Source organism: Panthera uncia (genome assembly GCF_023721935.1).
Source record: "Panthera uncia isolate 11264 chromosome B2 unlocalized genomic scaffold, Puncia_PCG_1.0 HiC_scaffold_24, whole genome shotgun sequence".
NCBI classification, from domain to species: domain Eukaryota; kingdom Metazoa; phylum Chordata; class Mammalia; order Carnivora; family Felidae; genus Panthera; species Panthera uncia.
The window spans coordinates 33,488,849-33,513,762 of record NW_026057580.1 but is presented as its reverse complement, the minus strand read 5'-3'; the positions used below and the strand labels follow the sequence as shown (position 1 = coordinate 33,513,762).

The following is a 24,914-nucleotide window of genomic DNA, read 5'->3' as shown; positions in this document are numbered from 1 at the left end:
TTTAAATTTATATTTGGAGTACCCCATATTTTCTATTCTTTCATTTTATATCCCTTCAGTCCCCTGAAAGAAATAATATACTGAAATTTAGGGGTCTCCAAAATGAACATGCCCTACAAGTCAACATTTTTAGAATATTAGCATATTATATGCAGCTCTTTGTTCCTTATATTTTATTGAACAAATATATTTATTGTATTTTTGTTCAATGAACTTTCAATTATTAGTAGGTTTGAATTACATATTTAACTATATTCTTAACTTTAGTATTTTCTTTACTTTAGGGAACAATTGGTTTTCATGATGGAGATCCATTGGTAAGATGTTTACCTTTGAATGAAATACAGATTAAGTCAAAGACCATGTAATCTTCAGGTCAACTCTCCTTAAAATTACCTTGCTGGAATATGTTGTATTTCTGTTTTACTTTACTTGGATGGTGGAACAATCCATAGAACTAGTGGACTGGTAGTTTGTATACACTCACATTGTAACTGGTTTTCATTATAGAAATGATTTTGTTTTTCCATAATCTCTTTACTTTATGGCTTTCAACAGAGTACCCCTCAATCTTAGAAGATAGAAGCCAAACAGTTCCTTTGAGACTTGTTTTACTTACAGAGTGATATTCAGATGATGTTGGTAAACTGTACTAAGTGCAATGTTAGCCAATTTGACAAGGGTATGTGGACCTCAAGTTACAGCTATTCTAATAGAGGGGAAGGGGAAAAGGATCAGGTTGTGGTACACTAGATTGTCTGGAAACATTTTATTTCTTTATTAAATTAAATCTGAAATAAATATGGCAAACTATTAACATTTATTAAATCTGGATGGTGAATACTCTGTACTTTTCTGTGAGCTAGGAATATTTCTGATTTTAAAAATGAAATATTGAAAAAAGGGGTAGTCAGAGTTATTTAATGAATTTAATTATATTGGGATTCTGTAGCTAGAATCCCTAAAAAAATACCATTTTGTCATAAAGGGAGGCTCTAATTTATGCTCTCCTTATCTATCTCTCTCTCCCTTTGGCAGTGTCCCAATTCCTGTCCACCAGGTCGCTCAGGATATCCAGGCTTACCAGGCATGAGGGTAAGAGAACAATTTCAGTATTTTATATTCAAGAGTATTATCCATAGAAAAACTAGAGCCTTTCCTGTAAGCACTGGCCTTCCTGGTGAAAGACCACATTCTGATGGATTAGGCAAGTCTGTGTTCGCTTGTTCTGCGGCTTAGTCTATGGTCCTTCTTCAGTCCTAGGAACTGTGGCTGGTGCCCCTGGCAGGTACTCCTATGGAGACATGGGTGTTTCATCACACAGTGCTTTTGTTGTTCGGGGAGTAAATACCCATACAATGTATTGGCTTGAGAGACTCTATAACACCAAATGAATGTAGAGAAGTTTGCTTCCTATTGAGGAAGATTGGGGGTAATTGCACACATAATGTATTTGAAACTATTTTGGTTAAGAAAATATAGGGAATACTGTGCATAATAGGCAAGAAAAAAGACTTCCCAAAGATGTTTTCTCTCACTTTATATCATAGTTACTTCAAAATTTACCATAAAAATAAAAAAAAATATTAAATGTTGGGGTTAGGTGGGATTTTCTCTAGTCTATGAGTCTGAAATTATTTTGAAAATTCCAGACCAATGGAGTTGTGCTATGATCTGAAAGGCCCCAGGGCACTGCTTTTCCAGTCATCCTTTTCTCTAAGGTTAGTTTTAATGGGTTCCCACAACTGCAAAAGATTTGGTCCTGGATTGGTGTCTTATTTTTCACGAAGACCTACACTCTTGGAATGAGAGTGGCTTTGAGAGTGAAAGCTCTGATGTACTTAATTTTGGAATGTTCATTTCCCATTTGCCTCATGTTACCACCAAAAGCACACATATGCTTAGAACAGGTGGCCAGACAGGAAGAGATAGGAGATTTTCTTCTCATGCTCTGCAGCTTTCACTGACTGCCCTTTATAGCTTTCCCTTTGCATCTAAAATTGTGTACAAGAAGAGGTGGAGGTTGTGCATCTGGGGAGATCCCTTCCACCTCCATGAAGGTACAGAGGAGGCAGAAGGGTTTTCAGAGCAGCATCGAGAGAGCAGGAGATAGCCAGCTGAGCTGGGTCATCTTTGGGAAAAAGGTTACTGATGTTGGAGAAGACTTAATGCTCTTACTCCAACTATGAAAGGATGTTTAGGATAGAGGGATCTAGGGAATGGCCAGCAATACATCATGTTGCTGAACCAGAGAATAAAGCTTTTGCTATTCTAGAACAGTGTTTTTTTATTAACTAAAACTTATATTTATCATCTACAACAGTCATGTAATACACATGGCAGTATTAAGGTCATTTAAGGTAGTCATTTTCCTTGTGACGTAACCTTTTTCTGTGTAGCAGAAACTGACACAGATTTAGGGAAGCAAGATCACTTTATGAGCCTTCTGACCAGTTTCCGTAACAAACCCAATACAGTTATTTTTAAATTAATTAATTAATTAGTTAATTATGCATTTTTAGGGTCATAAAGGGGCTAAAGGAGAAATTGGTGAACCTGGAAGACAAGGTCACAAGGTAAGGAAAATGAATATATAGTGGGTAAATTGTGATTAGGAGGAAGTGATTACTTTTATTACAAGAAATTATAGGGAATAATAAAGCATATTTTATCCTTCCTTTTCAAATGATGATTGACAAGCTTTCAGTAGATGCATTAATATTCTAAGTATAATATTCTAATGTTGTTCAACTGTAAAAAACAGTAACTCACCATACATTTCATTCTTTCCTGTGTTGCTACCCCTTGCTTTTCTTTTGAAATCAATCACACTCAGCTTTTTTCCTTGATGCTTTTGATAGTCAAACATTATTCAGCTAGTTTTCCCACTCCAGTAAACAAAATTTTATGACATGTGTAAAATTTTATGATGAGTGTTGCTGACACGAGCAAACAGGAAGTTGATAGCTGATGGCTTCTCATCTTAAGTTCTGAAATAATTTGTTTCTGACTTCATTTCAATAGAATTTAGATGTTGAGTAATATGGGAGTTAGTGATAGGACTTCTGTTATTGTCTGGACAGAAACATGGCATCCACAGCACAGCCTACATTGGGGCTGGCATGCCCTGCAGAAAAACCAACATAGAAAATTAAAGTAAGGTGACTTACTTGCTTTTTTTTAATCCACTAATGTCAATTGTCTTTAAGTGTCTAAGAATTTGACTTTCTGCTTAATAAAAGTTTTGTCCCTGTTAATTGTGTAATGTTTTACAAAGTCAAACTGTTCTTATTCATGTGGGTTTTCTAGACTTTGTAGACTATGTCCTTCTACACCTTAATGGGGTGGAGGCAGAAAATTAGTCTTTTTCTTTGGAGGAGCTGGAGAGGCAATTTATTAATATCATCAGGCATTAATATCCTTGAACTCTTTAGCTAAAATCAGTCTGTTGAGCAACCTCAGATAATCAGGATAAGTAAGCCCATTTTCTGTTCCTTATTACAGTTTGGTCATTTATTTTTAAAGTCTTTTATTGCTTAGGCACTGAGTAATTAAGGCATTTTATTTATCTGGAATGTAACAGCTGGGTTAATGTCAAATTGGAGCAAGAAAAAAACTGAGTACTTCAGAAATTTTTCTGCATGCTCATTCCTCCATTAAATCTTAAAATTCACAACTAAAAAATCCAACAATTATTTATTAAGTTCCTGCTGTGTGGCAGGGCTTATTCTAAGTGCCAGGGGCATAGAAAGGAAAAAAAATATGTCCAACCACGGAGACTGGCTAAATTAAGTATGGCATGTCCATATAATAGAATATTATCTAACCACCAAAGAAAAGGCGTGTAAGAATATTACAGTGCACCAAAAGGTTTTCATGAGGTAACAATACATGTAGTAAAGCAGATATAGTAGACTTCTGTTATTTTTGATGCCATCCATACCTTCTTCCTTCTTTTGGTGGCCCCTTTTCTTTGTGGAATTTTTACAACCCTGTCCCATGGGCTTTGAGGATGGAGCTGTCAGTCAGAGTATTTTCCTCCTCTTCCCCAGAAACCAATAGTTTTGATACCTATACAAGTCAGTTATCCAGACTCTCAAAAATGGCTTGGTTTTCAATGGGGAACCTGAAAACTGTTTTGGTGTGTGAGATAACTGGCCAAAATTTTATTGGTAGGTGTTGAAAACTCCTTTAATTTATTTCACTTGTTTTGTCACTTACATCTCTCAGTGGGTGTCTTTAAAAACTTACATATAAAGATAGGATGACAATAGCTCATTAAAGAATGAACCTTGAAAGGGTAATAGATGCACTGAACTGTAAACTTAAAGTGGATTCACAACTCTGCCTTGAATTTACAAATTAGTTAATAAAGATTTTTAAATTTGTTGATAAATATAGAAATGAATAGTCAAAAATCTTTCTGTAAAATGATAATAAATTGCTGTTCCTAAATTTGTCACTTAATGTCAGGGTTATTGATTAGTTGTGTGCTATTCATCTGCTGGTGAAATATTTAAATCAACTGTATTAGTCCAAGGTTTATCAGGAATCTGTGGGAAAATATCCCAAACCTTGCTAATGGAAACTTACTGTGCACATATGAGTCACTGTTGTTTTGATAGGTAGGGAAATATAAGTAGCATTTAATTGTATGCATGTGTTGATTACCCACTCCAATAGCTAATTCACTGGCTTTCCCATTGGGACGGCCTCTCCTCGCCATCAATTATATATTCTTATGGAATATAATCTGAATATAACTATGAGACTAAAACCACTATGTAATACCCTCATAATTCTTTCAAAAATCAAGTATAAATGATCTAGGCATAACTTAGTTCTTTGTATTATATGTCCAAAGTTTCTATATTAATATTGCTATTCAATTTGCTATATTTCTGTGTGTATATGTGTGTGTGAAAATCTCTTTAAGGTATGGTCTGTAGAGCAAGAACATGGGTGAACTGAAACATGTAATAAAGAAACAACAGAAATTGATTTTTATCTAATATTATGTACATAATATTAAAAATGGAAAATTTTTCTTATGATTAATTTTACAATTTGAGATATCCATTACCACAGGAAATGTAGGGCAGTATACTTATTGTAAAAAATAAAACCTTTGTCAGAGGGAAAAGTAAATTTTTTCTCAGAGTCAATAAAGTAATCTTTCTATAAGAAACAGCAGTTGAATTTCTCTTCAGAATATACTAACATTTTAAAGTATATCAGAGGCTATAAGGTTAGTATCAAAAAGTCAAAACAATAATTAGTTAGAAAACAAAATGGAAGAAGATTCCATTGGCAATTGCTACCAAATGGTCACGATACCTTAGAACAAACTTAAATATTCAAGACTAACATGAAGAAAAGAACAAAACTTTATTGATTGAAAGAAAAAGATTTGATTAAATAGATACACTCAGTTCTAAGATAGAAAGGCTCAATATTGTAAAGATTCTAATTCTTTCCATATTAATTTCTTAATTTAATACAGCCCTAATACAAAGCAGGTAGTATTTTTGTGAAGATCTTCTGAATAATTCTAAAGTTCATCTGAAAGAGTAAGCATGTAGGAAAAACTGAAAAAGAGTATCGATGAAAAATAAAGGTAAAGGAATTCTGTCTGAGATTAAAATGTATTATGAAATTTCAATAATTAAAATGTTGTGGTATTGGCAACATCATACAACAGATCAGAAAAGCAGAATGGGAAATCCAAAAACAAGTGTATTTAACAATTTAGTATGTTAAGGAAGAATTTTCCAGCCTGTGGGGAGAGATATCTGTGTGGAGGTATCCTTCAATAAATGATATTAGAGAAAGTGGTCAATTACCAGGAAAAAAGAAAATGATAGATTTCTATCTTATATTTTACATTAAACCAATTAAAGATTTCTATGTAAGAAATTAAACTATGAAACAACTAGAGGAAAAATACAGATGAATATTTATGTATTTTTGGGGTGGAGAAAGCTTTTCAATGGGTGACATCAAAGGTAGAAGCCATGAAAAGAAAGAGTGATTTAAATACTTTAAAAAATTGTATATGGCAGAAAAATTATAATAAGAAAAGTTTAAAATGAAAATCACAATTTGGGGTGCCTGGATGGCTTAGTCAGTTAAGTGTCTGACTCTTGATTTCGGCTCAGGTCACGATCTCACAGTTCGTGAGTTCGAGCCTCACATTGGGCTTTGTGCTGACAGCACGGAGCCTGTTTCAGATTTTCTCTCTCTCCCTTTCTCTCTGCCCCTCCACTGCTCTCTCTCTCAAAATAAATAAATTAAAAAAAAAGAAAATCACAATTAAATAATGTTGTAGTTTATGGAAAAGTTTGCATAGCATGATCATATTTTCCTAAAAATACACCCCCCCACACACAATACACACTTGGAATATGAATGTATGCATATTCTCTCTCCGTCATTTCCTCTCCCACCCCCACCCTTTTTTAGAGAAGCATCTAAGATGTTACAGGTATTTATAGTTGAAAAGTGGGATTTGGGTGACTTTATTTTTATAGTTCTCTGTTTTTTCTGAATGTTACACGATTAATATGGATTATTCATATAAGCTAATTTAAGAAAGTACAGTAGCATAACTGAGGGGATGCCAAATGAATTTAAAATGTGCTGAGTTACAACGAGCCTATATCTATCTATGCTCATTTGCTGCAATAACATTTGGAGTGCTTTCTGTTGTTTCTTAGGGTGAAGAAGGTGACCAGGGGGAACAGGGAGAAGTCGGAGCTCAAGGACCTCCAGTAAAGTATTGTTTAAAAATATTTAGGATATGCAAATATTCTTTTTTCATGACTTTTGGAATATTTCATGTTTAGCATTTGAATTAATAGTATTATATGAACATGGTATTCTGTATTTTTCCACCAAGCCAGCACTGGGAATTTACCATTTTTTTGAAATAGGAAAGGATCCCCATTATACATTCAAGCACCATTTTAACAAAACAAAATGTACCTATAATTACATACATTTATTTACTAGGTTTCAGGGCTAGGCTATCTGAAAGCAAATACTGAACACAAGAGGATGATATATGTCTTTCATGTTCTATGGTGCTATCATATGATACGGAAAAATTCAGGTACGCTGAATCTGTAGCAGGTAGATCATCGACTGGATTTGATGTACCTTATGCCAGTATGCAATCATTATAATTAGAACATTTTTAATTCATTGTAATCATGTTTTTTTTTTTTTTAATAAAAAGTTGGTCCCTTGTGCTTTGGCAGATTGCTGCAATTAAATGCACAGTGAAGTAATCTGCGGCATTGACATACGTCAATTTAAAGTGTTTGGGACATCAAAATTTACATTACTTTTGTATATGAAAGTAGAATTGTTACACTTTTTTTCTTGTCAGGATGAGTAGTAACAATTATGGAAATAATAATTTCTGAATATTGATTGAATTGCAGCTAGCCATGGTCTTTACTATGTAAAGCACAGACTCAGGTCCTATTCTCAGAAACTAAAGAGTTAGGGAGGACAAACATGGGACCACCACCCTTCCTTGCCCTGCTCTGCTATTCCCCAAACAACTGGCCATTTATGAAAGAATTCAGGGAGTTGTGCAGATTAGTGCTTACCCAGAACTTAAGGAAATTCCAGCTAAAGGAAATAAGTCTGCACATTTGTAAGAAATGGCCTCTGCTTTTAAGCCACATAAGAACTTTAAGGAAACCTGGAGGAGTACAAGGGGCTTACTCCAGAAGCTTGTCTTCCCTGAGCCTTTGATAAGAGACAAGAAGGAGATGGACTTTATTTTACAGGAGAAAGATGGAAATAAGTAGTGTAAGAGACATATGTTTTTTGTTTTTTGTTTTTGATCTGATGAAAATTTGGTGGAGAATTGGAGTTATTTTTAAAGCCATTCCCCCAAATCCTCAGAACAGGATTTTGCAAGCAGCATTTAAAAGTATTTTCATGGATTAAGGATATCTGTTGGGTGCTGCATGGCTCAAGCATGGGTGATATTGTAGCACTTGCTGACCTTCTGGTGTTTGGGAGTGGGTTTGCCAAAATGTTTCTGTAAAACTCACAGATTTTCACTTTTTAAATGTACATCTATAAAGTAATGAACAGATTTTTAAAAAATTTGCTCTTTGGAACATGTATGTATACATGAGCTCTGCCCTCCCAAGTCATCACCTTGGGAGACAATACATGGCATTCTGATGTCACTGCCATTGGCTCAAATATTTTTGGAATTCATTTTGCGGAATTACCTTCAGAAAGAGCAGTTTTAATCTGAAATGGCCACATCTCAAGTGGTTTACATCCCAAGTGGTTATTCTAAGCTGGATCATGTTACATATTACATCTTACATGTTCTAGCAGGTCATTCCTAACTAGTCTGCATAGAATTTGTCACTTGTCTGGATGAAGGGTTGGCCACTAAAGTGCCCCGTTTTCTCTAAGTGAGAACACGAGAGAATGACTGGCCTTGAGCTACCTTACTGTAGGCCAGTTATAGTGGACAGTTAGCAAATTGCTCAGAAGTGGCTTTTCCACTTTCCTGAAGGAGCATCTACCTCCTGCTTCTCCCAAGAGGACACCCAGGCCCACTCTTTACAGGATCCACTCCTGGGGACCTGCTGCTGTGACCAGAGAATTGAGAATGGTGGCATTTTAGTATTAGAAAAGATTCTGGAAATCACACTCATATCCTTACTTTTAGAATTACCCACTCCTTTGCCTGGGATGAGGTGAGATGGATTCTTACTGCCCCAAGATAGAGTGCCTCTATCATGGAGATGGTATAACAAATAGTGACCCCTAGTGGTTAGTAAAGACTAGCTCCATTTACAGGTCATAAGCTTTTGTGGGCTAGTCTAGAAACCTAATTGCCTTTGATAGCATACACTGGTGGGGAAAAATTATTCCAAAGTTTAAAATCACAACCATCTTACATGTAACCAACTTACAAACCATTAAGAAGGTAGAAATGGCAGTGTATTCTCTACCTGAGTTAAAAGATAAATCTAATACATGATTGTAGTTCTCTTATGCAGTGATGTTTCTTTTTTGTCATCAGTAATTGCTCCAACTCCAGGTATGCATATGTCTTCAGAATTTTAAAATTCTTTTGCCATCAGAATAATTCTCCTTGGATTTTCTCTCTAAACTAGAAACATTTGTTTATATAATGTCACTGTTTCTTGTTACCTTTGGTTATGTTAACATCCTTTTGGATCAGCTTTTGCGATGAGAGAAACAAGTGTGTGCTTCAACTAAAGCAATTCACTGTTGTTTTTATATTTCCAGGGAGCTCAAGGATTAAGAGGCATCACTGGCATAGTTGGGGCCAAAGGGGAAAAAGTAAGATGATGATGATGATGATGATGATGATGATGATATGATAATCAAATGTGTAAATATTTGAATTTTTTGCCACTTAAAAATATCTTATTTTTAGCAACATTAAAAAATTTTTTTTAAGGTTTATTTTTGAGAGAGAGAGAGAGAGAGAGAGAGAAAAACCGGGGGAAGGGCAGAGAAAGAGGGAGACACAGAGTCTGAAGCAGGCTCCAGGCTCTGAGCTGTTAGCACAGAGCCTGATGCAGGGCTCGAACCCTCAAACCACAAGGTCATGACCTGAGCTGAAGTCTGACACTTGACCGACTGAGCCACCCAGGTGCCCAAGCAACATCATTTTTTATTTTTTATTTGCTTTGTGGATGTTTAGTTAGGTTTTCACATTTCTGTTATAAACATAGATGATAGGAAAGAGTAGTACATATGATACTTATGTATTATATATTTTAAATTATCTCGAGTAAATAGAAGTAAGCAGGGCTGTTACATTTTATCTCTTTATCATTATCAATAGTTAATACTGATAGCACTGACACAATACCTGGAAATCAAAGCAAAGACAAGGAAGGAATGGAAGGAAGGGAGAGGTAAGAGAAGGCAGGATATCCCTAAGGACACTGGGGCCATCTGTGGCTCTCTGCTAGGCGGATTGCTGAGCTCTGCCTTCAACAGGAATCCTATACTTGTGGCTGGAGTTTTCGAATCTGTCCTTAGCCCAGTTGCAAAGACCAGATTCTCCTACCACTTCCATAGCAAGGCACTGTGAGATGCTGGGGAGATTCAACAAGTAATAAGGACTTCAAATTTGTTACTTATTGGGAGAAACGAGTGAGTAGATAGCTAACTACAATGTATACAAGAGACCCATAAATTTGAGGGCAAGTGGTTTGAGGGAGTGAAGATGAAGGAGTGGTTACTCTTGATCAGGGAACTGGGAGGGCTCAGGGAGGAGGTGGTGACATCAGAGGGATGCCAGACCTACCTGGAAGACATGCTCCTACTGGTGGAGGATGGGGCTAGGGAGGGCTTGGCTGAGTATCATGAATGAAAACCTTGGAAACCTGAACATTCATGCTGTGTTCAGAAATGTCTTTCTCACTGTGTATGTGAGTGTGTGTAGGGGTGTGTCTACCTTCTCTATCAGATTTTAAGAAAATGGTTACTACTTACAGAGTATGTTAGAAAAGCCACTTTGTGGGCTTGGAAAAAGAAAAGCACTTTGCCTACCACCACTTCTGACCCTTACCTCTTTCTCTTTAGAACCTCTGGAGCTAATTTGTGTCATTTCACACAGAAGCACAGGACTTTTATTAACTGCTAAGTGGGACTAACTTGCACATTGTAGGTGCTCAAAAAAATAAAACTAAATTTTTTAAAAGAAATGCATATTTTTGGAAATTGAAGGAATTATTTTGTGACTCTTTTTTTTTTCAGCCTTGCTGTCCCTTTTGGGTATTCTCATTCTGCCTGTTTTACTCTTCCATTTCCTCTAGAATATTTCTTTTCTAAAAACACTGTATTTTAAAAAACATATTTCATATTTCTATATTCATGTTACCTTAAGTAACATTCTGTGTGTATCTCTTCTGTTATTAAGTAATACATCCCATTTGTTTTGAAGTTGCTGATACCTAGGCCTTCGCTTTTTCTGGGTTTAAATCATCTAAAATATGTGACCCCACACTTTGAAACCAATTACTGTTCTGGATATGTTCTTTATTTGAGGCATGTTTTTTACTTGGCATTTTTCAAAATTTCTCATTTCCTCTGAGTTCTGTCAAATTGCTTTCCATAAAAAAAAAAAAAAAAAAAGCAAGCTCTTCTCATGAACTCAGACCCCTGGCGTGGTTGCCTAGTAACAGCATTTTGGGTCTCAGCTTGTGCTGAACAGCAATAAGAGAGAGAGTGAGTGCATCACAGCCATTTCTATAATGCAAAGGCCGGGCTCCGCTCTCACCACGCAGGGTGAATGATGAATTCAAGGTCTTTTTCGGGTCTTCCAAATCTCTCCTTCCCTGGTGAACGTAGACTGCTTTCTGCTCTGTTCTAGTTTTTAGGGATCAAAGAATTTCAAGGGTCTGTGGTGCCTCTGCTTCGGTTGTGTCCTTTATTTGATTCTCTCTTTTCTGAACCTTCTATCAAAGGTTTTCTGATTCTTAATTCTTACTACAGATGCTGTCCACCTGGTTTTCTTGGGCTGACATCCATCCAATACTCTTTGGACTGTTTTCTATTTATTTTATCATCTCCTTACCTCACCCCTTTTCATTAGGAGATGGCCTGTGGACTCCAGTGGCCCTTCTGCCTTCTCATTCACTTAGCAGATGAGAAAAAGATTTAAAGAGGGTTGTATTTTATCATGTAGCCTATGCAGAAAGCACTAACCGCCCCCCCTTTTTTGTTTTAAAATCACAGTTTGATTCTTATAATTAAATAAGAAGGTGACATGTACAATATAACCAAGTCGGAATTGATTTCAAGACAATTACATTTCTAAAGCTGTGTAGTTTTTATGCCACCATCACTTGGTAGGGTGTTTGTTGTGAAGGAAGTAAATGAATTATTTCATATTAACTGAACCTAATGTCCATCCAGGATGGAAGAGGGCATACTCAAATCCTTATTACAATTCGTTCTTCTAAACTGCATGGCTGGACTTCTGATTCTGGATCTTGGTGGAAATCCAGTGTCACAGAATCCCACCCACAGCTGCAGCAGCAGCAGAGTCCATGCCAACTATTCTTTGGGTGGCTCCTTGGTCTTCACCGCTAACAAATTCCCATCAGAATCCTGAGAGGCCTGCAGGGTGAGTACCAAACCTCTTCAATAGGTTTGTCAAGTTCTCTAAACAGGTACCAGTGTTTTCAGTTCATGTCATCAATCAAGAATGGATACAGTGTTGGGGCGCCTGGGTGGCGCAGTCGGTTAAGCGTCCGACTTCAGCCAGGTCACGATCTCTCGCGGTCTGTGAGTTCGAGCCCCGCGTCAGGCTCTGGGCTGATGGCTCGGAGCCTGGAGCCTGTTTCCGATTCTGTGTCTCCCTCTCTCTCTGCCCCTCCCTCGTTCATGCTCTGTCTCTCTCTGTCCCAAAAATAAATAAAAAACGTTGAAAAAAAAATTTAATAAAAAAAAAAAGAATGGATACAGTGTTAACTTAAAATATCCAGAGTGGTATCAAAGACTGGCCATAAGTACTTTGGGTGGGATGAGAAGATGCAAACTAAGTGTTTTCATATCTGAGGTGTCTGATTAAACACTCACCACGGGTGCCTGGGTGGCTCAGTTGATTAAGCAGTCATGCAAGGTCATGATCTCACAGTCTGTGGCTTCAAGCCCTGCATTGGGCTCTGTGCTGACAACTCAGAGCCTGGAGCCTGCTTTGGATTCTCTGTCACCCTCTCTCTCTGCCCCTCCCCGCTGGGACTCTGTTTCTGTCTCTCTCTCAAAAATAAATAAACATTAAAAAAAATCCCTGGAGTTCACTGATGAATACAGTATATGTTGCAAACACAAAACCTCATTTTTTATCTAGCTATTAAAGTTCTGTAGAAAGACTGATGTGCCCTTTAACATAAATGAGTAATCTTGAGGTGCCTGGGTGGCTCAGTCCGCTAAGTGTCTGACTTGATTTTCAGCACAGGTCATGATCTCATAGTTAGTGGGATTGAGCCCTGCGTTGACAGTGTGGAGCCTACTTGGGATTCTCTCTCTCCCCCTGCTCTCTCTCTCTCTATCTCAAAATAAATAAATAAACATTTAAATGGCTGATCTTAATTTCATTTCTTTGTCTTTTTTTTTTTTTTTTTTTTGTAGGGTGCTCGGGGCTTAGATGGAGAACCTGGTCCTCAAGGTCTCCCTGGTGCACCTGTAAGTAGTTTTCCTTTTACAAGACCCAATGACAGATTCTTTAGCAATGATCAGTAAAGATTATTTGCTCTGTGTGTGTGTGCATGTGCATGCATGTCTTCCACATGTGAATAATTAAAGTAGTAAAATGGGCAATAGTTTTTATATTTATTTAAACAAATTTTAATCATGACGAGCATCACTTTCTTGGACAAAGAGAATGTTCTTTTGACTTGGTATGGATTTTTGTTTTTCTTATCGGTGAAGTCAAAATGTTGAGTTTTTACATTTGTTGTGTTTTCCTTTTGTTTTGGTTGCCAGGATGCTTAGAGTCACAGTAACCATCTATTACTATATTTCAGTTGCTTGGATAATTCTTTTCCTTTTATATGATTTCCGACCTCATTATTCTATATTTTGACTGTCACATGCACATGTGTCCTTATTACGGTCTGCCTCACACCTTTTCTAGAAATAAATACAAAGCCATCTATTAATAACCACTTTGATCACAGAAAAAGTAGAGAAGGTATAATTAAAATAGAATCTCCAACTATCAAGCTCCTATGGCCCAGTGGGAAAGACAGAATGTAACTATGTTGTACATTACAAGATCAAGCACTAGAATATGTGGTGGAGGTAACCCATGCAAGAGGATCTTAGAGGCAGGTTGACCTGGAAAGCCATTCTGGGGGGGATGGGCAGCAGAGTACAGGTGAGAAAGAACACTGTTGGTGGTGATGGGGGTATGTGTTGTCATAGGGGCTGTTACTGTCTGGCATTGGAAGTTTCTACTGAGAAGATGAAATTGAATAGATGAGGTAGGATCATATTATGGAGCGCTTTTAATGCCAATCTTAGCAGTTTGAACTGATATAGTAGCAATAGGAAGCCATTTGAGATTGTAGAGTGGTTATGCAATTCAACAAAAGCTGTATTTTAGGAAGACACATCCTCTATTACCGCCTATACCATAAATCAACATTAGCCAGGTAATTTTGACAGGAACCCCTATCATTGCCTGGAGAATGAAATAATATGGAGACAAGATTGGCAACTGATCCAAACCTCAACTCAGCAAGATAGTCAATGCATTTAGCTGATATGTAGACATAGTTACTGATGTCAAGGTTATCTGCAGCATGGATCTTAATTTTATTATACCTATACATCCAAAGAACACAGAAGCTTTATCCATTTAAAATGAAATCAAAAGACACATAAGTCTCAGTTATCCCCATGGCAATATAAATTTTTAAGACAATGTAATTTTATAAAAAGATTTCTCGAGGGGCGCCTGAATGGCTCAGTTGGTTAAGTGTCCGACTTCGGCTCAGGTCATGATCTCATGGTACATGAGTTTGAACCTCGCATCAGGCTGTGTGCTGACAGCTCAGAGCCTGGAGCCTGTTTTAGACTCTGTCTCCCCCCCTCCACCCCCATCCCTCCCTGGCTCACACTGTCTCTTTCTCAAATAAACATTAAAAAAATTATAAAAAATAAAAAGATTTCTTGAGCTAGGCATCCAAGTCAGAGCAAAGGTTGAAAGAGCAGTAGTGAGGTAATATGGATGGAGTTTTATAATTTCAAAAGTCTCTCAATAAGTGACTTCTGCTTGTATTAACAACATTTTATTTTCATACAGGGTGATCAAGGACAGCGAGGACCTCCAGGAGAAACAGGTCCCAAGGGAGATAGAGTGAGTTCCAATTAGTGTTAATCACTATAAACATGGTGCTTTTTGGTGTCCTCTGATTCTGCTTACCTCTTTGATGTGTCCTAAGTATTGTGATAAATGAGCATGTCTTGTCTATCCTTGCCTTTCTGCCCTGCAGGGACCTCAAGGTTCTAGAGGAATTCCTGGTGTCCCTGGGTCCAAAGGAGACACGGTATGTCCTGAGCTACAGTTATCAAGCACATTTTTCAAAGTGATTATTAACTTGTAATAAAACTTTAGAAAATAATGAAGGGAAGAAGGCTGTGACTATTTCTGAGAGACAGTCTGTTTCTTTGTGTGTCTGTAGGGCTTGCCAGGTGTGGATGGCCGTGATGGGATACCTGGAATGCCTGGAACAAAGGTAGCTGTGTGGCCCTGGCCAACCAAGCACAACATTTCCATTACTACATTACTGGGAAATGTATTTAGCTGGCTTTGGCTTTTCTCCTCCTTTTAATTTTTAAATCAAGTGTCAGCTGAAAATACTATTAGAATAGTACGTTTCTTTACTTGGTTTTAGGAACTCAGTAAAATTGCCCTGTTAATGAAAGTCGCTGAAAGAAACTGTGTATTTTGGTTAAATTTATGTCCTAAGTCCATCGTCCTCCTCCCCCCTCCCTGAACTGGATCATATTATAAAAGTGCATGTAAGGTCAGATGTAGAGATTATCCTTCTACTTAGAAGGTCTGTGTCCTTTCCTTTCTTGAAAGAAATTAAGCAGTTCATACAAGTCCAATGATGCATACAAACTTCTTTTTTCAGGGTGAACCAGGGAAACCTGGGCCTCCTGGTGATGCAGGATTGCAAGGGCTACCTGTAAGTATTTGAGTCTTTAAATGTTTATTAGTTTGGGTACATATTTTGAAAATACGAATTTTAGGGAGAAATAACTTGGTAAGTTCTGGGGAACATACTTTAATTTTATATTTTTACAGTTTTACATTTTCTACTTTTTTCTGAATAACTAAGTATTTCTCTAATAACTATACTAAGCTTTAATTTTATCTTCTATCTTTAGTTCACTCAATTTGTCTTATTTCACTAACCCTGAGCTATGGGCCAGGGTCATATACTTCCTCCTACTTTTAACCAGTTCTGAAGTTCTTGTTAGCAGAGTTGAGCCATAAGAGGGTTGAGAGTATGTTCATAGGACAATGTGAGATATAAGATACCATTTTTTTTTTTTTGATGTGTGGTATTCTGAATTATTCAAATTGGTGTTTCCCTGCATTAATGTGGCTGGAGGCTAATGTGGATTATACAGATGTATTCTTGGAAACACATGTTTCAAGGTTACAAAGGGATACTTGGTGATTTGAGGACTGGCCACAATTTATTATGATATCTGTCTGACATTTCAAAATAACCAGTGAGAGAACATTAGGACTCCCAATAGTACCAAATTTTAGTTAGAGCCAGCATTCTCCTGCCATTTTTTTTTCCTACTTAAGCGTTAGCGATTCAGTAGGTAGGTCCTTGTTTTGTTATTCTGTACCTCAAATCATGCTGGTAGTAGAAGCTCCTATTGACCTGAAAATAGTACTGGATTATAATTTGGAAATTCATGCTTGAAAAATAACTTTAGTTTAGAGGCAGGATTTGCCTAAGGGTGTTCAGACTTAACAAGCCAGATACAGTGAAGCAATTCCTTCTAAACTGTTCAGAATTTGGGAACTAGGGAGAATCTCCCTCACATTAAAGCTTTGCTGCTGTCACGATCCCCTTGGCCCCTCGGCATGAAGTGAGCACGGCACCTGCAGATTCTCAGGTGAAGTGATTCAACCCGTGTTCTGTATGCGCTCTTTCAGGGTGTACCTGGGATCCCTGGAGCAAAGGGTGTTGCTGGTGAAAAGGTAAAAGATTAAACCTTTTTAATTAGTACTTTTCTCTATTTCTTTATTCTTTCGTTAGTGTGTTTTATTTATCATTTTTAGTATTTCCAGCCTGACTTTTATTTTTGACTCTAAGCAGAAATGAAAAAGGCTTTATGGCTTCAAATGCTATTCTCTTTCCTAGCTGCAAACAGTATACTTTGACAAAGTGTTGCTGATTAGACTTCCTTCCTGAAAGTGTCATCCTTTGCCAGTAGAAAACAGACAAAGTGTTACTGTTCTTTACCACTTAAAATAAGGAAATTGTTACTAAGCCATAGAAATTATGTCACAATTAAAAACAACAGGTGAAAGAAAAATTAAAGGGAGAAGACATAGCTTTGAATAAAATAGATAAAATGTGAATAATGTAGAATTTGGTCACTACCAGGTTATATGGCTACAGCTCTCTAATTATAGGGGTCCGCAGCATCTTTAAAGAGCAGAGATGTTCCCTAATAAGTAGACTGTGACAGACTGATGGTGCAGATGACATCGCAGACATGTGCTTTCCCTGGAGCTTGCTGGCAGGGTTTTTCTCAACAGCACATCCTCTTACTCCTCATGTTCACAGGATTCTTTTTAATTTTAATAGTGTCAGTGTCAGGTAAAAGGGCTCAAAGAAAGGTATTGGAGACAGAAGTGGTAAAGGAAAGACACATATAATTAATATTGTGAAGAAAAAAACTTTTCTCATATTCTTGTCTGGCTAATGACCTTCATTTTTTTGACATTTGACCTTCACTTTTGGACTTTTTGACACCTTTACTATACTTGTGGGAATAACAGAACATTATCCTGAATCTGAAAAACTTTTTAATGTATCCACTAAGAAAGAGATTCTACATCTTCCCAAATTCTCAATGTGAAATTGGGAAATTAATGCTATTTAGGTGTCAGAAATGCCTGGTCTGGCCTAGACAGGTTGATGATATGCTTACTTGCTGTCTGAATTACCCTGAATGTTGCTCTTTACCTTTAGGGTAACACAGGTGCTCCAGGGAAGCCTGGTCAATTGGGGAATTCAGGCAAACCGGTAAGATGCCATGAGTTACCTTTCCTTATATTATAACCTGTTGCAATCAGTGAGCAAAGAATTAGGGATTGTTAACTTTTTCTTTCCTTGCTTTCCTCATAACAGGGCCAACAGGGGCCTCCAGGAGAAGTGGGACCCCGAGGACCCCGAGGGCTTCCTGTGAGTACTCCTTTTCTGTAGAACCTTCCAAGGTGCCTTCTCAGGGTTTTTCTGGGTGTTCTTCCAATCATTTGTTCATTTATCCATGAATGCCTTCTGGTGTTTGAGCATGTCCTAGCCAAGAGAGACAATGGAATGGGAATGCTATTCATGTATACACATGCTTTTTTTAAATTCAGAAAGTGGAAATAAAACTTAAAAAATGTTTAAAATATGTTTAAAAAGCATGATGACCCTTTTTGCTCTCATCTCATGTTGAGGGAAATATTTTAGTGTGGTTAAAGAACAATAGTACTGAGACATAATTCATGTACTATATAATCCACCCATTTAAAGTATACAATTTATTGATTTTTAGCATATTTGTGGAATTATGCAACCATCACCACAGTCCATTTTCAACATTTTCGTCATCCAAAAAAGAAACTCTGTGTCCACTTGCAGTCACTCAACACTTCCTCCCAATCTTCTCAGCCCTACTCAACCACGAATCCACTTTCTGTCTCTGTAGATTTACCTGTTCTGAAAATATCATATAAATGGTATCATACAATTATGTGGGTTTTTCAGTGATTGGCTTCTTTCAACATGTTTGAAGTCTTAGCTATGCTGTAGCATGTATCCGTACTTCATTCCTTTTTATTGGTGAATAATTTCAGTTGCATGGATATACCAAATTTCATTCATTCTTTCATCCACTGATGGACATTTGGGTTATTTCTGCTTTTTGGCCATTATGAATGATGCTACTATGAAAATTTTTCTGAGTTTTTGTGTGGTCACATGTTTTTATTTCTCTTGAGTACAATACCTAGAAGTAGAATTTCTAGGTCATGCGAGAACTATGTTTAGGTTTTTGAGAAACTGCCAGACTTTTTTTAGTGTGAGTTTGTAAACGTGCCTATTTTGCATCAAATATAGCAACGTAGATTTTCCCTTTAACCCTTAGAGAGAAACTGATTAGGAAATTAAACGTTAATGTGAACTTTAAAAAATTCTCTCTGGCCTTCAGTATAAGTTCTTGTTTTCAAAATCTGCTGAGTATCAAAAAGAATTCCAAGTGAGAGCACAGAATTATTTCTAAATATTGTTGTTACTTATTTTAAAGCATTTCATGAGCATGTTGAATGAGGATTTTCATGTTTGAGGGAAGTGAAATATTCCAGGTGTCTTGTGACATGAGGGGAATTTTTCCATTTCTCATGGATGTTCGTCAACTGACCTCTACCAGGTGGTTTCCAAAAGTTTCTCTGCAGCCAAAGAAACTAGCTATTGCCCCTCATTATGCGCCTTGCTCCCTCGCTGCTCACTTATCCTTTTCTTCTCTCTTGCTTGAAGCCTGCAAATTTCTAATTAAAATACTTTCCTTAAATTGACTGCCAAAGCAATGAGTTTGTAGCTAGATCACATTCCTAAAACAATGAAGATTCTCCGTGACTGGTCCAGAAAGATTTAACAGTGTGGGAAAGGGGCACTGAAACTTTGAGAATGTTGGCTATTAAGTCTAGTGTTCACTTTGTAGAGCAGAAAACAGTAAAGTTGAAGGAGCACCTGCTGTGTGTGAGGACCACACACTGAAGCACAAAATGTGACAGAGTAGAGAGGGCTTGGCCCATCATCAGTTAAGTGCCATGGGATATATCGAGAACCAGAGGCAGAACTGCGGAAGGAGATGGGGTGGGAGTGTTTTCTTCTTTTATGTGAGGGCAGGCAAATCTGTTCTGCCTATATCTGTTCTGCCTATGTTTCAACCTGATTCAGGTTTTGATTTTTGCGTTTCTGTAAATGTCTAGGTTCTCACTGCAGCTCAAAGCTTTGGTGTTTTTCTTCGGTCATGATTCCTATCTCTAGTAGGACCCGCTGATTCTACCACCTCCTTTTGAAGGTCTCTTACATTTGACTCTTCTTTTCTAAGCCAACTTCCACTGTCCTGGCTCAGATCATTAGCTGCTGCTTGGATTATCCGTTGTCTCCTGATTTGCCTCCCCAGCTTGTCTATCCTTCCTCTACCAGTGTTTCCCAACAAGGTACTCCTGGCATCTTGGTTGGGATAATTCTGTGTTCCCCAGGACCTTACCCTAGAACTCCAGTAGTGTTCCCATGGCCATGGTGACACACAAAAGTATCAGGCACCATTTCAGAGGCCTGGGGACTGGCTGTGACTCCAGCTGTGCAGACTGCCATCCTGGTCTTTTTGAAGTATGCCTTCTGTCATCACTTCTCTTCTTTATTTACAAATCTTCCATGGATCTCCACTGGCAATTAAATAAAGTACCAAATCTTAAACTGTTGGTTTACCCTCTAGTTTTATGTTCCACTTCTGCCTTGCTCAGAGCCAGCCTGTGTTCAAGTCAAGCTGGACTCCATGCTAATTTTCAAATAGTCTCTGTACTTCTCAGCCTGCCTTTCTTTTCTTATGCTCTGCACTTAGATGGCTTTCTTCTCAATGTCTCATGTGTCTTCTTAGATGTGATTAAAATGTTAATTCTATAATGAAACCATCTCTGATTATGTCCCATCCTCCAGATAGAAGTGCTGTCTCCTTATTCTGAACCCTACAACCCTGGGCCCCTGAAAACTTTTTAAAATTAATTAATTTTATTTATTGTTTTAGATTTTATTTAAATCCAAGTTAGTTAACATATAGTGTAATAATGGTTTCAGGAATAGAATTTAGTGATTCATCACTTACATATGAACCCAGTGCTCATCCCAACAAGTGTCCTCCCTAATACCCATCATCTATTTTGCCCTCCCCCACCCACCTGCCTTCCAGCAACCCTCAGTTTGTTCTCTGTATTTAAGAGTCTCTTATGGTGTGCCTCCCTTTTAGCCCCTTGCTGTGGAAACAGCGGGGATGCAGGGACACCTGTGATCCGCCTTGGTGGTCCCTACATATCTTTACTCAGGGCCTGTCGCAAGGTGGTGCTTAATAAATATTTCTTAAAATGAACTGAATTGGAGGTATAATAAATCTTGCTATGCTGCTTATGTTGGTAATAACTGACTTCTCACCAACTATAAATTTTATAGAAAAGTGTCACGAGAGGTTCTAAGTATTAGAGTTCTGGAGCAGAGTTTTAACATCAAATCTACTTAGTGAAGGATACGTTTATTCTTTCATTTTACATCATTAAATTTAGTTTCATAGATAAGGGTTCACACATTTTCAACTATTCCTCACAAGTTTTAGCAGTTTTTCCTGAAAATGTCAAATTGAAAAGCTGAGTAGAAGGAATGAAAACCTATTTCTAATGTGTCCTACTAATGGACCAGGCTAATTGGAGCATGTCTTTGAAATTAGGTGGTGTTCCCCTTTCCAAACCATTGTTCTAACAGCTTTAGCCAATGCCACAGCAAGATATATGGGAGGTTTTTTTTGTCACCACCAGTGATGACATATGAGCACATATCTTTACCAGTTGGATCGTGCTTCTGGCTTTCTCAGTCACACTCTACTGCTTTTCACTTGGATCTGGGTGACTCCTGGTTTACAGCAGGCTTATGGCTGGGGCCTCGGATCCAGTGGCTCCTGGTCCATTTCCATCTTTCAGGCTCCCCAGAACTTGCCAGGGCTTTTGTTGAGAGAGTTGTGTTTGCTCTGCTCTCATGATTCTGACTGGGATGAGCGAGCGCCATGCTGATCTGCTTCCAGTTTTCTGAAGATTATACACTCCTGGAGTACAGAAGCCTCTCTCATTTCTCTTGAAGTTCTACCCCCACCTATCGTAAACAGCTCTGGTCACAGAGGTCCCCATATGGTGTGTTGTCGAATGGTCGAAACTGCCTTCCTGTGCCACCCAGGCCATGGAATATTATCCCTGTCAATAATTTGTGAAGCAGCTGTGGTGGTTATAGATTTTGATCTGCCTCCATGTGTGCAAGAATATTTAAACCTACACCAGAGAGAAATAAAACTATACAATGCTGTAAAATTGAATAGATTTTTAAAATATCTTTGTGGCAAACCTAAAAATTACCATTGCACTAGGACTAATAACATCTTCTAATATTAATATGAAAATGGTTTTGTAAAAGCAACAATCTGTAGAAATCATAATTGATCTTCTGGGTTAATCAGCATCCTTTTTCCCAGAGAGAGGCACTTAAGTATATACTCCAGACTAAGTATAATGATTTATAATTTCTCGCTTCCAAAATTAGCATAGCACTAAGAATAATGTTCATTCTTCATCTAGTTAGCATTTTCGGTAATCAGGCAAATGCAACCACCATCACAATCTAGAGGACAATGGAATAAAATCCAGAATTTTTTTTTTGCAAAATAAGTATGATAACATCAGTATAATGAAATAGATTTTTCCATAATATTTTAAAAGTCTCGTAGCTCTATTTTAAAAGGGAGAGTTCCAAGTGGAATAATTTGTCTGTATTTATTGAAATTAGTTTTACAAAACAGCTCCCAGTATTTATTTATAAAGAAGGCGCCTTCTCGGTGGTTAATGGTCTTGATAGAAACTAGAGAAACGAAGATTGCAGACTTTTTTTTTTTCCAAGAGCAATTTTTACACTCAAAGAAATGGGAGATTTGAAACGCAAAGAACAATTTAATTAAACATTTGATTAAAAAACATAATTTTGACTGATTTCTTTAGGCCTTGGGTAAAATCTTGGATAAAAACAGTAACTAATGTTTACAGTGCTTACTATGAGCCAGACACTGTTCTAAGTGCTTTATGTATCTATTCAATCCTCTCAAAAACCCTATGAGATAGGTACCGCTTTTATCCCCACTTCATAGGTAAGGAAACCGAGGCACCGAGAGGTGAAGTTACGGGCCTGGAGTTGGCTGATGCACGGTGGGGCTAGGACCTGGCAGTGGGGCTCAGTGCCTGTGGCCTCATCTCCAGTACCTTGCCAGCTCTAGTCAAGGCTCTGCAGGATGGTTTTCATTTGAAGTTAGCTTGCCAGATTCTAATGGTACAAGGCATATTTAGCAAATTTAAAATTTTGGTGTTTATGGAATTTTCATAATGAGCATTTAACAAAAGTTTACATAAAGCTGGTGAAGACAAACAAATATGACATGAATCCACACAGATTCCTGGGTCTTACCTCAGAACTACAAAATAAGAATATATGGGAGCAAGGAGGAGGGAAGCAGAAGGAGCAGCAGGGAGATGGAGTGGTGGAAGATGTCTGGTGAAATATAGTTCTTTTAGTGTTTATTTAGTTTAAGAGACAAAGAGAGAGAGCGTGTGTGTATGTGAGCATGGGGGAGGGGCAGAGAGAGAGAGAGAGAGACAGAGAGAGGGAGAGAGAGAATCCCAAGCAGGCTCTATGCTGTCAGTGCAGAGCCTGATGCAGGGCTCAATCCCATGAATTGTTAGATCATGAACTGAGCCAAATCAAGAGTCAGACACTCGACCGACTAAGCCACCCAGGCACCCCAAGGGAACTATATTTCTAAAACACTCTTTGGGGGATTCTAATGCACAGCCATAGTTGGGAATCACTGGTAGAGGGTCTGCATCTTTTTTAAAGCATTGATTGGCTTCTTAAATAGGGAGGAGTTGGCAGACGTGTCTGAACATATTGGAGATATATATGGTGGCACTGAGCATCCAAGAGAAAAATAAAGCCTTTTAATGTTCCTCATTTTTTTTTAATGGTAGGGTTCTGCCTTTTTTTCTGGTCCCTTACAATTTTTTTTTGTTACAAATCAGAACTCTTGTTGTCACAGGGTTTGTAAATATTAGCCACTGAGCAGAAAAGCCATATTCCTACCAGTCTCCCTTGACCTCATCTGAGAATATGGTAATCACCACAGCTTTTGAAAAACAGGAGGTTTACATTTATTTAGCACACCTGTGGTTCCAAGGTCATAGTTAATTGCTCCCTACAACATGTGTTTAATCTATGTTTTTAAAGATTACTATTTATATCTTGAATACTCATGTTCATCTTACTCACAGGTGAAATTCTAGAACTTAGAAAATGTTTTTAGAATACATAGAAATCGTAAGAATGGCCATCAGAAAATCTTGTCCTAACACTCTATTTGTAACTGCTTGGTCATTGTTGTGTGAAAATAAACATCACCTTTGTCAAACTTGAGATGATTTCTATAGAAATACCTGTGTTTCAAATGGCCAAGAACCTGCGTGGCTCAGTCAGTTAAGTGTTCATGCTCTCTTTCTCTCAAAATAAAATAAATAAAATTAATCTCTTAAAAAAATAAAATAATATGACCAAGAATTTAAAGGGTGGAAGAGAAATAAAAACGAGTAACACGTGCTGAAAAATGCTTGTAATTTTACTGATCCTCTAGTCCTAGTCTAGTCCTCTAGGGGTGTGCTGAGCTCGTGGGTGTAGAAGTTCAGCAGAACAGACTGTCTACACTGGGGTTCTGAGCCATTCATACGTGTTGCCAAAGTCCTGCCAGCAGCTGGAAAACACTTACGAATTGACTAATAAGAGCTCCTGAAAGACAGAAAAAATAAGATACCAGCAGAGAAAAATCTTTGTCTTTGGAAAAATAATCCCTACAAGAAAGAAATGAAAAGTTATATAATCCTCTATTTTAACTTAGCCCTTTGGTTTGTGAAAGAGAAAAAAAGTACATCAATCAACCTTATTTTGTCATAATGGTTCACTTATTTAGAAGTGAATACTTGAGTTTGTGTCAAGAACTGCTTCCCTCTTCTGATATCATTAATTAGTTTTCCCACTGATGACTATTAATTATTCTGTGAATTAAAGTCATGTTAGCCCAATGACATTTAGGATCTTAATCATGATGCAGTTCAGAAATTATTGAAAATTCCAGCAGAACAGACATACTGAAGAAAATCTGTCTTGAACTTTCAAGTGCTGGGCTAAATTAATGGGATGGAATCCAGTCTTTTATTTTTATATTTATATTTATATTTATATTTATATTTATATTTATATTTATATTTATATTTATATTTATAT

The 24,914-nt window shown here is 37.4% G+C and overlaps 1 protein-coding gene and 1 long non-coding RNA gene across 3 annotated transcripts in view; one reads left to right on the top strand and one right to left on the bottom strand.

Annotated features, from left to right (window-relative positions):
* Positions 1 to 24,914, top strand: part of COL9A1 (collagen type IX alpha 1 chain) — an 87,496-nt gene that overhangs the window by 35,678 nt on the left and 26,904 nt on the right. The window contains exons 16-28 of the mRNA XM_049653878.1: positions 285 to 317; positions 1,039 to 1,095; positions 2,523 to 2,576; positions 6,717 to 6,770; positions 9,295 to 9,348; positions 13,159 to 13,212; positions 14,837 to 14,890; positions 15,027 to 15,080; positions 15,216 to 15,269; positions 15,672 to 15,725; positions 16,718 to 16,762; positions 17,763 to 17,816; positions 17,922 to 17,975. Of these exons, the coding sequence (XP_049509835.1) occupies positions 285 to 317; positions 1,039 to 1,095; positions 2,523 to 2,576; positions 6,717 to 6,770; positions 9,295 to 9,348; positions 13,159 to 13,212; positions 14,837 to 14,890; positions 15,027 to 15,080; positions 15,216 to 15,269; positions 15,672 to 15,725; positions 16,718 to 16,762; positions 17,763 to 17,816; positions 17,922 to 17,975 (675 nt within the window). The remainder of the gene's footprint in view (positions 1 to 284; positions 318 to 1,038; positions 1,096 to 2,522; positions 2,577 to 6,716; positions 6,771 to 9,294; positions 9,349 to 13,158; positions 13,213 to 14,836; positions 14,891 to 15,026; positions 15,081 to 15,215; positions 15,270 to 15,671; positions 15,726 to 16,717; positions 16,763 to 17,762; positions 17,817 to 17,921; positions 17,976 to 24,914) is intronic.
* LOC125938617 (uncharacterized) overlaps positions 15,844 to 24,914 on the bottom strand; it is a 32,139-nt gene continuing 23,068 nt past the window's right edge. Inside the window, exon 4 of one of the 2 annotated variants that reach the window (XR_007462753.1) lies at positions 15,844 to 16,439. This is a non-coding gene — a long non-coding RNA (uncharacterized LOC125938617). Of the gene's footprint in view, positions 16,440 to 17,466; positions 18,090 to 24,914 lie in introns of those variants that run through there. The other variant, XR_007462752.1, reaches the window with a different exon arrangement.